We start from the raw sequence: 12,626 nt of genomic DNA on the forward strand, positions 1-12,626 counted from the left end.
GTGAACTTCTGCTGTTACTGTGAAATTGTTATAAAATGAGAAATGATGAAACAAACACATAATATCCCAGCTATTCTTTTATTGCTACAACCTAAAAATATCAAGTTAGCCAGGTATAAAGTCCAATACATTTAAAATGTATAAAAATGTATAGAATTTGTTTTTATTTTGTTAGCTTAAACTACATACACGTCTTGTATGTTTATGTATATATGTCATGTGTGTATCTGTGACGTATTGTCATTTTCCGGACTGTATGATATTTCAACACAGGAACTTGTGCTCTGTTTTCACTGAAAGTCGTCTTCAATGCGCTGCACGGGAATAACTCAGTTTAAGTCGCGTGCGCCGCCAGTAGGGGACTCTAACTAATCATTTCAACAAATGGCACCTGTCCACTTCAAAGGAAAAGTGGAGAGGCCGCTGAGCTGGTGTGTCCGGGTTCGCACTAAACAGTTTGACAACTTCACGGAACTGAGAAACCTGCAGCTTGCTCGTTTGGCAACTTTCCACAGATTTAAAGACATATCAAGTCAACCGGAACAGGTGTAGCCGACAAGTGCTCGACAGTTCTAGGTAAGTGGGATCATTTCGAAGAGGTTGAAACCCATTAATATCCATCTTTCTATGGCGTCTTGGCGTCACTTGTGAGACTGACTGTTAATTAGCTGTATAATATGTGATTTTTTTTTTTTTTTTAAATAAGACGTGGCTTGTGCGTATGATGTTTAGAGTTTTGAATGGCTGTACGTCGACTGAATGAAAGCAGGATATTTGCAACCAACTCTTCCTCTTTCATTTGTCAGTGTCAGTAGGCTATGTTTTTAACCGCAGTTTGTCAACTCTTGCTTCATGTTTTTCAAGCTGTAGAGAGAATTGCTGGTATTTAGTAATTTTTTTAAGATGATAATCCTGACAAATATCCTCATCCTGAAAATATTAAATGTTGGCTTGATGGGACAATCCGGATTTACATGTCCACATACTATTGACCTAATTTACGAAGTTATGTTTGATCGAATATTTTTTGTCCCCCCTCCTCCCCCTCTCCCCCTCCTTTGTACGAACTGTGATGACAACAAACTCGACTAACTGGTTGCCCACCAGAGACAACTGTAGAGTGTGCTCTGGTGGTTTCCCTTTTCTGGAACACCAAAACAGTGTCCTGTTGAATCACTCATGAGGGAGGCTGGCCTGAGAATGGTGTAAATTAATTATGACCAAGTAAGAGTGTGTCTAACTGAACAGTGATCACCTAAGATCACGCAGATGTCCCACATTGCAATGATATTCTGTTTCATGTAGCAGGAAACAGCTTGTTATTGTGCCAAGGCAGGGTGAACCTATATTGTCCTGTCATGCTACATGTAGCAAGCTCCTACCACTTCCTGTCGTGGATGACGGCTGATCATTACTGGTGAGGTGTCTTTGGAGCAGGTGTCCAAGCAGGGCGTTTTGTGTCACTTATTAACTGGCATGGGAGTTGCAGGTTGAGCCGGCAGTGTGTTACGGCCCATCTGCAGCCACGTGTGTCCTGGAGGACTGTGGCCAGAAAAGGTGAATTAAGGTGTATACTTAGAGGTGTGGTGTGTTTGTTCACACTCTCCTCTCTGTTCTCTCCACCTGTCCTGTGGGACTGTTTCCTAAAGAGACAGGGAGGGGAGGAGCCAGGTTGGCTAGATTACCTGCTGCTATGACAGTTGCACAGGCGCACAAACCGGTCTGAGATATTTTTTTCTTGCTTGTTGTCTTTTTTACCTCAGGAGTAACTCACTGAATGTATAGCGAGTAAAGGTTGGGGTTTTGATTTTTACAGTGATTGGTTGAAACCCTCGGTTAACGTTCACAAACATTTAACAGCCAGTTTCTGGGGAATTCTTTTTTTTTCTGTCTTCAACAGCCTTGGGAGCAACACCCTTTCTAAAACATGCGGCTGTTTCTACGCCGGCGTATGTCTCCTCTTAAACTGGCGCTCCTTGGAGGGACGCTGTTCATGGTGGTCCTAGTGGTTCTCCAGAGGGATGTTGGCTCTTCACCTGATGGGGATCCCTGGTTTCAGGAGCTGGTGGACAAGAAGGACAAGGTGATAGTCATGGTCCGAAAGGCTGTCAACAACATTGGCTTCCAGATCGGAGCTCCGCAGCCACCACCAGTACAAGAGCAGCCCACCCAGGACATCAACTGCCCAACTGGCTTCTATACACAGGCTGAACTCAAGCCTCACCTGGAGAGACCAACGCAGGACCCCAGAAGCCCCGGGGCTGGTGGGGTGGCATTTCAAAAAAAACATATGACCCCTGAGGAGGAGAAGGAGAAGGAGGAGGGCATGACACGTCACTGTTTCAACCAGTTTGCCAGTGACCGTATCTCACTCAGCCGAAGTCTTGGGGTTGACACAAGGCCTCCAGAGTAAGAGCATGTTCTCTTATGTTCAGAATTATCTGAGATAGTTTGGACTAATCACTGTTTTATCAACGCGTTTGCTGACGTGCACAGCACAGCAGATAATTTCCTGCATTTCAGGGTCATCCTCAGGGTGGTAAATTATTTACATGTATTTTCATATTGAGCTCACCATTATACTGGAATATCACATATTCTAATCTGAATGTAGCCACAAACACTGAGTGTAGTATAGCATCATGCACCTGACGGGATCCTGGATAATTGAGGCTGTGACATTATCTGTGTTCTTGTGAAAACTTTCACTCACTGTAAATGTTTGTTGTTAACCTGTCACGGGCTTGATACGCCTTGAACTATTTCATTTTTCTATTTCAAGTGGTTTTGAAATGAGCTGACTGTTTGCGCATTGAGCTATTTAAAGTGTTAGTGAGCAGACCTTGAATATCTGCAAACAATGGTCTATTATACGAGGCTTTGCAAGACCTTCTGTGACTTACTTTTCATCAGATATGCCACTCACTTGTGCACACTCTGTACTCTCATGCTGTTTCTTCTTCTCTCCCTATCTCTCTATGTACTTCCATGTGCCACAACTTGCTTAGGTGTGTGGAGAGGAAATTTCGTCGCTGTCCACCTCTGCCCACCACCAGTGTTATTATAGTCTTCCACAATGAGGCTTGGTCCACCCTCCTCAGGACGGTCTATAGTGTTCTCCACTCATCTCCTGCTGTCCTGCTCAAAGAGATCATTTTGGTAGATGACGCCAGCACTGCAGGTATGCACTAAAACATACTGGAAGATTCGCTGACAGCAGACCATAAAAGAGCTTGTTTAGGAGCTGGGTGACAGTGAGAGGGGACTGGACTTCAGTTTTAACGCTAAATTCTTTCTTATTTCTGCTCTTATGTAGGCACATAAATTAGATAAAATTTTGTAGGCTGAGTGGTTCTGCTGACAGGAGAGCTGTTGAGTGCGGTGAAGTTAAAGTTTCAGTAAAGTTTCACAGACAAGCAGAGTAGGTAGAGAACTACCCGTACTACATTCCAGGAAATTAAAACCTGCAGAGAACAGCAGAAAAGAACAGACAATTCATTCATAATACTCCATTTGACATAAACTTGTAACTTTATCTTGCCATTAATATTGAAAATGTATTTAATGCCGATTAAAAAAACTCATTCTTCCTATAGTACTGACACCTACACTCACTGTAAAAGGGGTGTGTTTCATAGTAAAGTTAGACGATGAGTAGACATTTTTAAACAATATGAAAGAAAATCTCCAGTGTGATAAAATGTGATACAGGCAGAGGACAGCTGCAGAGCACAGACTGAGAAAAAATAAGTTATAAGTAATATATTAATTAAAATGACCTTCAGAGTTTTTAGGGCAGCATTCCAGTCACAGTTAGGCGTGAGCTTTGATAAGATAGCATAGAAAGCTGTTAGTTTGGGATTTTTAGTAGCATGCACACACAGTTGCAGTAAGGTGGGGTTTAAACAGCAGAGGAAACTCCTGTTACACAACAGTGTCATACACAAGAATGACACTCTGTATTTTACAATCCAACGTGTTAAGTGTTCCGACTTTACATCTTTGCCAGAAGAAAACAGTTCACTCTGGGAAATCTTGTGTATATAGTCTATAAATGATTGTTACAAAACAGTGAATTGCTAAAATATTTTACCCGTAGATGGATAAGAGATGCCTTCTTTTCAGCCATTAGAGCCCACTGTTATTAAAAATGCAAGCCAGGGTTACTGGAGGGTTTCAAGCCATACTAGCTAATATTTTAGGTGTCACATCATGTCATTCCTGGTACCAAAAGTGGGAAAAAAAAGTTCAATCGCAGTTGATGTACTGACATTGATTAATAGAAAAACATGTCATCACATGTCTTAATTTATCAGTTTTCTATTTACAAGCTGACACTAGCCTGGCGAGCCCTGCAGAGAAAGGCAGGTATAAAAATGACTTTGACTGATAAGAATAAGTGATTCACACTGCTACACGTATCGTCAGCCTTTGTAATTTTTCATGTTGGCTGAATTTGTCAGTTATATCCTTTCCTAAGCCAACGTGCCGTTACCTTCAGCTGTATTTAGACGTTTCCTACTGTACCCAAACTTCCCCTTTCTGATATAACGCTATGACACATGGTTGGTTCGCTCACTCAGACTGAAACTTTATGAGGCACGTGGCGTGCATTGTGGTTGTAATTACCCTTCGAAGGGAAGTGTGACCCAGTTTTACCAGCAATGTTTCCACTTCATTGCCTTTTGTTCTGGTAATGCCTCTCAGATATAAATATGTCCGTCGAATCTCTGACCAAAGCGCGCCTCACCGTTTGGTGAGGTAGAAAGTGTGTTCTTTTCCATCCGTAACCAGAGTCTACCCTGAGTACAGCAACACTGGAACTCAACTAAGATAACATTTTCAGCTGGAAAGCTTTTGTTTTAAACGAAGACAAGTTGAGACAGACATGATAATTTAGTTGCATCTCCACAGAGCACCTGAAGATCCAACTGGAGGAGTATGTGCGTCAGCTGAAGATCGTCCGAGTAGTGAGGCAGCTGGAAAGGAAGGGCCTCATCACAGCCAGGCTGCTGGGTGCCAGCCTGGCTCAGGGAGAAATTCTCACCTTTCTCGACGCACACTGTAAGAAAACACACACACACAAACACACACACAAACAAACAAACAAACAAACACACAAAGAACACCCAAGCATCTGTGTGTTAGGGTTAGATGTGAATGTGTTGTCTCCCATCTCATCCAAAAATGTAATCTAACACACCATTCATGTCTCCATTCATGTTTTGGGACAATTTAAAACTCTCTTCACTTTCACACAGTACTTAATAAACCTATCAGTAACATTTGCTGAAGATGAATAAACCATAAAATCTAAATATGTTTTACAGCCACAACATGTTAGAGAAGATTAATTGTAGCATGCCTGAGACATCTGTGTTAGGCCAGAAAATGTGCCTGTGTTTAAGGAAAGCCTGATTTGAGGCACATAATCGATTTTATTTGTTTAAGCAAAATTCTGTTTGATATTTATATTAATTTACTTTTACAGAGTAATCTTTTACAGATTTTCTTTACCTGCAGGTTTAAATACTCAGTTCTTCAATCTTTACACCTGATTCTGATTGTTGGCAGTAACTTAATTTTTATGTGACGGAGGTTAAGAAGGAAATATGAAGTGATCTCTCTCCTTCTTCCCCTTCACAGGTGAGTGTTTCCATGGTTGGCTAGAGCCCCTGTTGGCACGCATTGTTGAAGAACCCACTGCTGTGGTTAGTCCAGAGATCAGCACCATTGACCTCAACACCTTTCAGTTCAACAAGCCTGTGTCCACCAACCGCGCTTTCAACAGAGGCAACTTTGACTGGAGCTTGACTTTCGGTTGGGAGGCGATCCCCGAGGATGCAAAGAAGCTGCGCAAGGATGAAACCTACCCTGTAAAGTAAGAAGTGCTGCGTTGGTTTCACTTAGAGCGCCCTGAATCATTTAGGTGCCTAAAGCTTTTGTACCTGCCTGTGAAAATTTCAGAACACCTACTTTTGCCGGAGGCCTGTTCTCAATCTCAAAGAAGTACTTTGAACACATCGGAACGTATGATGACAAGATGGAGATCTGGGGCGGTGAAAATGTGGAAATGTCATTCAGGGTCAGTCTTTATCTATACTCCCACAGCTCCACATATTACTGAACTACTATCCCGCTTATCATCAAGTTAGAGTCTGAATTGCTGCCTGTGTCAAATGTGATTGACAGGTGTGGCAGTGTGGGGGGCAGCTAGAAATCATCCCTTGTTCTGTGGTGGGCCATGTCTTCCGCACCAAGAGTCCCCATACCTTCCCCAAAGGCACAGAGGTCATCACTCGCAACCAGGTGCGCCTGGCTGAGGTCTGGATGGATGACTACAAGAAGATCTACTATCGCCGCAACAAGAATGCTGCAGTTATGGCCAGTGAGGTCAGTGTGAACTTCTGACAGTTCAAATGTTAAATTCACATGGATACAGTGTCATTTATCACCTTTCTTCTCCCACAGTTTTGACTAGAATTTATTCTCCAACTTCCTTCACTGTTACAGCATAAGTATGGGGACATCTCTGATCGTTTGAAACTAAGAGATAAGCTGCAGTGCAAGAACTTCACCTGGTACCTAAACACAGTTTACCCAGAGGCCTTTGTTCCAGACTTAACGCCAGATAAATTTGGAGCTGTAAGTCATGTCTCCCTTTGTCTGCATGTAGATGTCAATGACATAACACACCTCACGTGTTGATTAACTGCAACTTACTATGATTGTGTGTGTGTGTGTGTTTGCACCAGATCAGAAACTCAGGATCTCAAACCTGTCTGGACGTTGGAGAGAGCAACCACGGAGGTAAACCTGTGATCATGTACCAGTGTCACAACATGGGAGGCAACCAGGTACAGTGACTTACACTTGTGAAATTAAGAGCTCTCTGGTGAAGTTTGAGTCTCTGATTGGATGAATGTCTCCTCCAGTACTTTGAATACACAACTCGTAAGGAGCTGCGTCATAACATCGGAAAGCAGCTGTGTCTTCATGCCTCGTCCCAGCAAGAGCCGGTGAAGATCGAGCTCTGCCAGCTGAAGGGGAAGGGCACCAGTCTGGCACCACAACAGGAGTGGGTCTTTACTGAGGTGAGGAATGCTAGTAATGGTATTTTCCAGTGTCAAACTATTCCTTTAACCACTGTATGCTGAATAATAAGTGTTACAGTATGTGTATATATTATTTGGGCTTCTGCAATGATTCTCTTTGTCTCTGATGATACTTTGCAGGAAAACCTTCTGAAGAATCCCAGCAGTGGGAAATGTTTACAGCTGAAAGAAGGCCAGATTCAGATGAACCACTGTAATGCTGCTGACATCTACCAGCACTGGACCTTCAGCTGACCTCCCAGTATGCCCAGCAGGTAACCTCTTGGGGACACCTTGTAGCCAACTCTACATGGATCCGTAGGACTTCATGCTATGGAGCTTGGGGCATTTGGACATACTGAGTGGAGAGATAAAGATGGAGGACAAAGTAAAGACATTCACATCTGCTGAAGATGCTCGGGTTGACCTTGTTTTAAATTTATTTATGATGGAAACTCAGGAAAGACATTTGAAGGTGGTTGGGGATACTCAGACAGACTCTGGACATGACAGAGTTGCAGCTTGTTCATGACTGACTGTGGCTGTGAACTGCAATGATCTTTCAGTGAATTTACACTCCACTTGGAAAATCACTAAATAGAGACAACAAATGGTAAAATGTGACAGTGTGCACAAGTCTTGCTAAAGTGTAAAAGATGTCTGTCTTTTTAAATAAAAGTCCTACTTTTTTGTGTCAGATGAATGATTTTAATTGTAGAAAAAGTATTTTTTTTAAGTATCCAGAAAAGCATTAAAACTGTGAAATATATCTGAGTTATGACCAGCAACTTTGATCTCTCCTGGTTATTTACTACTGTACATGTATAGTTCTAATGTTATATCAGAACTAGAATTTTCTTCTATGTTTTAGCCGAGTGATTTTCAGTAATGATTTACCAAGTCTTTCCTGAAAGAATGATTCACTCAGACTCCTTGCTGTGGTTACTGATGCTACACATATTAAATCATTCGGATTTAGAGCCAGAGTGGCATGAAGTTGCCTATGTGGAAACATATTAATTACTCATTTTATAACACTGTGAAAGTTGTTATGCCAGAGGTTATGTACTGATAAGAATTCTGTCTGCAACAAAGCCGTATGACTCTCTCGGTTACAGTTAATGTTTGCGCAACATTTATCCAAGGTGTGGTTCAGGAGTAAGGAACATTCCTAGCATGTTCTTTCAGCCTTGTCTCAATAGACCTGAATCGTGAGTTAAAGTGAATAAGCAGGATTTCTTCCAGGTTGCCAAACCTGTTCTGATGGAGTTTGTGCAGGAGTACTACCAACCTGCTGGACAATAGTTGCTGGAGAAAAGAGGGTATTTATATCACAAAGCTTGAGGAAGCAGTGACATGATGGCATTTTTTCTTTGCAACAGTAGGTGGCAGTATTAACTCATGGAGTGTTTCTGCAAAGCAAGGATGACAACTGAAATTTCACCATACTGTGTGGGTCATGTAGCCACAGGGGAATGAGAGTGGCCTCAGTAGGGAGTGAGCAGATGGGGCAGAAGATGAGCACTGAGCCTTTGACTCGCTCTGAGGTGTTTGGACAGCTCAGGAAGGAGCTCTACGGAGAGGAGCAGTCCACTTGTTCCAACACACATGTATTTATTATCCTGGGAGCCTCTGTGAGTACAACCTTTGAACATCTTACATCATGACAAGAATGACCACTGTTCTTCTATTCTAAAATTTGAAAGTTTCCGTTTAACGCAGTTTAACAAAGATCTGCAGAAATTTTCTGTCCGTTTCAGACATTACAAAAACGGCCAAGGTTAAAAGTCTACAGTCTATTCTGAGGCTGGGGTCAGTTCAGTCAACTATTTTTCTATTTGCATTCAATTTCAAACTGAAAAACAACTTTAGAGGAATGTTTGAAGTGGCAGGCCCAACAGAGGTGACACAAAGCCTCACAGGAGATCAGTTCACTGGGGAGTATGTGTTTGCTAATCAGCGTGTGTAAGCCAGCGAATGAGCATATGTTGGCTGAAATGTGCTGCATCTACTTTTTCCTTTGTGAAGCATTGAAAGAAGGGGTTGATTTTGGAGCAAAAGCATTTTTGCTTGACTGTTCTTGGCTTTGTTTTCTCTATTTTGCCCGTACCAGTAATCTCTTTAAATGTTACCTGAAGTCTCAGACACAGCTCTGCATAGAGGGTGTGTTCAAAGTTCCTTCAGAGTCTCTCTGGTTGGCGTTTTCTCTCATTACTCAACAGATCTAATCGCTCCACATCACTGTGTCCACTTATTTTTTAAAGTTTGCCTACACTTTGGACTCTTGATTGATTCTTCACAGCCATTGTGATTATCAGTAGAGGGTTCATGATCAGATCTACTTTTCGTTTGCGTTTTTTGCACAGGGAGATCTCGCTAAAAAGAAAATCTACCCAACTTTGTGGTGAGTAGAGAATTGCTTCTCATACACAGGTCGAAGGCGAGAGTTGCTTTGAAGTTGTTTGACTACCCTGTGTTATGAGGAGTTTGACCCTTGGCTGGTGTTCTGTATCACTGCTTTTGACTCTGGTCCTGCTTTAGGTGGTTGTTCAGAGATGGCCTCCTCCCAGATGACACCTACTTTGTGGGTTTTGCCCGGTCTAACTTAACCGTGGAGGACATCAAGACAGCATGTCTGCCTCACATGAAGGTAGTACGTCCCTGTATGCTATCTGAGACGAGATTATTAATTGTTTGGGGAGTGTTTCCGTGAATCATCGCACAACATTTCTTCAGGTCACTGATGAAGAGAGTGAGTGTCTCTCAGCCTTCTTCAGTAAGAACTCCTACCTGAGCGGCAGGTATGACGACGGCGGCTCCTTCGACCAACTCAACACCCATCTGTTATCTCTGCCTGGGGGGGGTGATGCCAACCGACTCTTCTACCTGGCTCTGCCACCTACCGTCTACCACCATGTCAGCACAAACATCAGGGCCCACGGCATGAGCCACAAGTAAGTATCCTCCAGTCCGTAAAAACAATGGTTGACATGTTGTTTGATTGCGTGGTGCTGATCAGCTGTTTGTAAAACAGAGGCTGGAACAGGGTTATTGTTGAGAAGCCGTTTGGTCGTGACCTCCAGAGCTCACAGGAGCTGTCAGCCCACCTGTCCTCCCTGTTCACAGAGGACCAGATCTACCGCATTGACCACTACCTGGGCAAAGAGATGGTCCAGAACCTCATGGTGCTCAGGTAACACGCTCCATACACACATTTCCAAGCACTTTACCACCGGTATAAACCTAAACATTGTCATATATGAGGTTTTATGCTCTCACCTCCAGGTTTGGAAATCGCATCTTTGGACCAATATGGAACAGGAACAGCGTGTCCTGTGTGGTTCTGACCTTTAAGGAACCTTTTGGCACTCAGGGCCGCGGAGGATACTTTGATGACTTTGGTATCATTCGGTGAGAGACGTTACATAAAGTTCAAGGTGAAAACACTGGATACAGTGTCATTGTCACACCAGAGCCTGATTCCAGCCCTATCTCTCTAATAGAGATGTCATGCAGAACCATCTCCTCCAGATGCTCTGTTTGGTTGCAATGGAGAAACCTGCATCCACCAGCCCAGATGATGTGAGGGATGAAAAGGTAATACAGATGGTTGGATACCAGGAGTTTTTTGTCTTCAATAGCAAGATCATCCACATCATTGCAACTTTTTTGTCCTGTGTTTTTTGATAATGCTGCAGGTGAAGGTATTGAAGTGTATAGCTCCCGTTGCAGTGCCAGACGTGGTGCTCGGCCAGTATGTGGGGGACCCTGAAGGGGAGGGCCACTCCAAGCTGGGTTACCTTGATGACCCCACCGTACCAAAAGGCTCCTGCACACCAACTTTTGCCACTGCAGTGCTCTACGTTCAGAATGAAAGATGGGATGGTGAGGCTAAATGTTTTTTTTAAATCCCTCCTCCTTGTTTATGCTGTTTTATGGCAGCTCGTCGTGTTTTTCCACCCTTCATGTCTGTCGTTGCACCATCCGCCCGTCCATCAGGGGTTCCTTTCATTCTGCGCTGTGGTAAAGCTCTGAACGAGCGGAAGGCGGAGGTGCGTCTGCAGTTCACCGACGTGCCAGGAGACATCTTTGGTGAGCGCTGTCAGAGGAACGAGCTGGTGGTGCGGGTGCAGCCGGACGAAGCCATTTACCTGAAGATGATGACCAAGAGGCCAGGGGTTTACTTCAGCCCACAGGAGACTGAGCTGGACCTCACTTACAGGAGCAGATACAAGGTGCTACAGGCTCACTGGACTCATAGTATCCATTGTGGCCCATCATTCAGGCCTTGAAATATATATATATATATTTTTTACTGTCAACTATTTGTGTTGAGATAGTATCAACTGATCCTTGAAGTAAGTTACAGTTTATCATGTCAGCATAATTCCTATCATGTCCAAATAAAGGCCTGCCAAGCTGGCAACAATACAATTATATGACAGGTTAATGCAATGATAATAATAATTATAATGATAATGATGATGATTATAAATTTTATTTATATAGCACCTTTCAAAAACCATGTTACAAAGTGCTTTACAATAAAAACAGAAATGCAAATAAAAAAAATCCAAACTAAAGTATAAAATAAAAACAACATTCAATAAATAAATGCCATGCAATAAATGTGAGTCTTAAGAAATGATTTGACAGAAGATACAGAGCAATGTTCCCATTGATGCTGCGGTGCATCATTCAACAGAGGTTTATATAGACAGGAACATCTTCCAGTATCTACCAGCAGAAAGATTACCTCAGGGAAGCTTACTGAGTTAAAACACTGTAGATGATTGAGTGTGTAGTTTTTTAACAGCTGCCACCTTCCTCTAGAATGTGAAGCTCCCAGATGCTTATGAGAGACTGATACTAGACGTCTTCTGTGGAAATCAGATGCACTTTGTCCGCAGGTTGGTTAGATCATGTTCTTCGTATTTTGTTTGAATGTATGTTTTATTCATTGGTTTATTTATTTTGACTTGAACTCTCCCTCTTCCTGTCGCAGTGATGAGTTGCGGGAGGCCTGGAGGATCTTCACCCACCTCCTTCACCAGATAGAAGGAGAGAAGACAAACCCCATACCTTACACATATGGAAGGTAACATCAGTTTGATGAGACGCAAGTAAACACATGATGCACATTATCCTTTAAAGTGATTAAGTTTCTCTTCCATTTGTTGTGTCCACAGTCGCGGTCCAAGCGAGGCGGACGATCTGATGAAGAGGGTGGGATTTCGCTATGAGGGAACATACAAGTGGGTGCAGCCCCACACAGCATGATGCCCTCTGTCACACACATTCACACGCACTCTCACATACTGACGAACACATTAACACCAACGTCAAAAAGTTTACAGACAATAAAGTTTACTGCAATCATCTCTGTGCCTTTGTTTGATTTTGATTTCTCTGTCTGTCTTTTTTGATCCCTAATCATACAAGAAATGGATGTGGAAATAAACATAAGTGTAACAGGCTGATTTGAGTTTTCACTTGTAAATCTAAATAAATCATCATTCACTCTTCTGCCTG

The 12,626-nt window shown here is 42.8% G+C and overlaps 2 protein-coding genes across 3 annotated transcripts; both read left to right on the forward strand.

Moving 5' to 3' along the window:
• Nucleotides 1–299: 299 nt before the first annotated feature.
• galnt6 (UDP-N-acetyl-alpha-D-galactosamine:polypeptide N-acetylgalactosaminyltransferase 6 (GalNAc-T6)) lies at nt 300–7,791 on the forward strand. Of its 2 annotated transcripts, none has more exons than XM_056383915.1 (11): nt 300–576; nt 1,901–2,409; nt 3,009–3,181; nt 4,915–5,064; nt 5,647–5,881; nt 5,968–6,085; nt 6,193–6,393; nt 6,514–6,645; nt 6,756–6,857; nt 6,936–7,094; nt 7,236–7,791. In XM_056383915.1, exons 2-11 carry the CDS (start codon nt 1,928–1,930, stop codon nt 7,347–7,349), a joined length of 1,866 nt encoding a protein of 621 aa, XP_056239890.1. In that variant the 5' UTR covers nt 300–576; nt 1,901–1,927; the 3' UTR covers nt 7,350–7,791. The 2 variants fall into 2 exon arrangements, with proteins under 2 accessions (XP_056239890.1, XP_056239891.1); XM_056383916.1 differs by lacking the exon at nt 300–576 and adding an exon at nt 1,724–1,794.
• A 645-nt stretch (nt 7,792–8,436) lies between these two features.
• Nucleotides 8,437–12,620, forward strand: LOC130175373 (glucose-6-phosphate 1-dehydrogenase-like). The gene is made up of 12 exons (XM_056385821.1): nt 8,437–8,728; nt 9,461–9,498; nt 9,636–9,744; nt 9,831–10,048; nt 10,129–10,287; nt 10,380–10,505; nt 10,598–10,691; nt 10,793–10,979; nt 11,094–11,329; nt 11,928–12,004; nt 12,100–12,192; nt 12,284–12,620. The coding sequence occupies exons 1-12, from the start codon at nt 8,570–8,572 to the stop codon at nt 12,372–12,374; spliced, it is 1,587 nt and encodes a 528-aa protein (XP_056241796.1). The 5' UTR covers nt 8,437–8,569; the 3' UTR covers nt 12,375–12,620.
• Nucleotides 12,621–12,626: the final 6 nt, after the last annotated feature.

This window comes from Seriola aureovittata, chromosome 9 (assembly GCF_021018895.1).
Source record: "Seriola aureovittata isolate HTS-2021-v1 ecotype China chromosome 9, ASM2101889v1, whole genome shotgun sequence".
In the NCBI taxonomy this organism is placed as follows: domain Eukaryota; kingdom Metazoa; phylum Chordata; class Actinopteri; order Carangiformes; family Carangidae; genus Seriola; species Seriola aureovittata.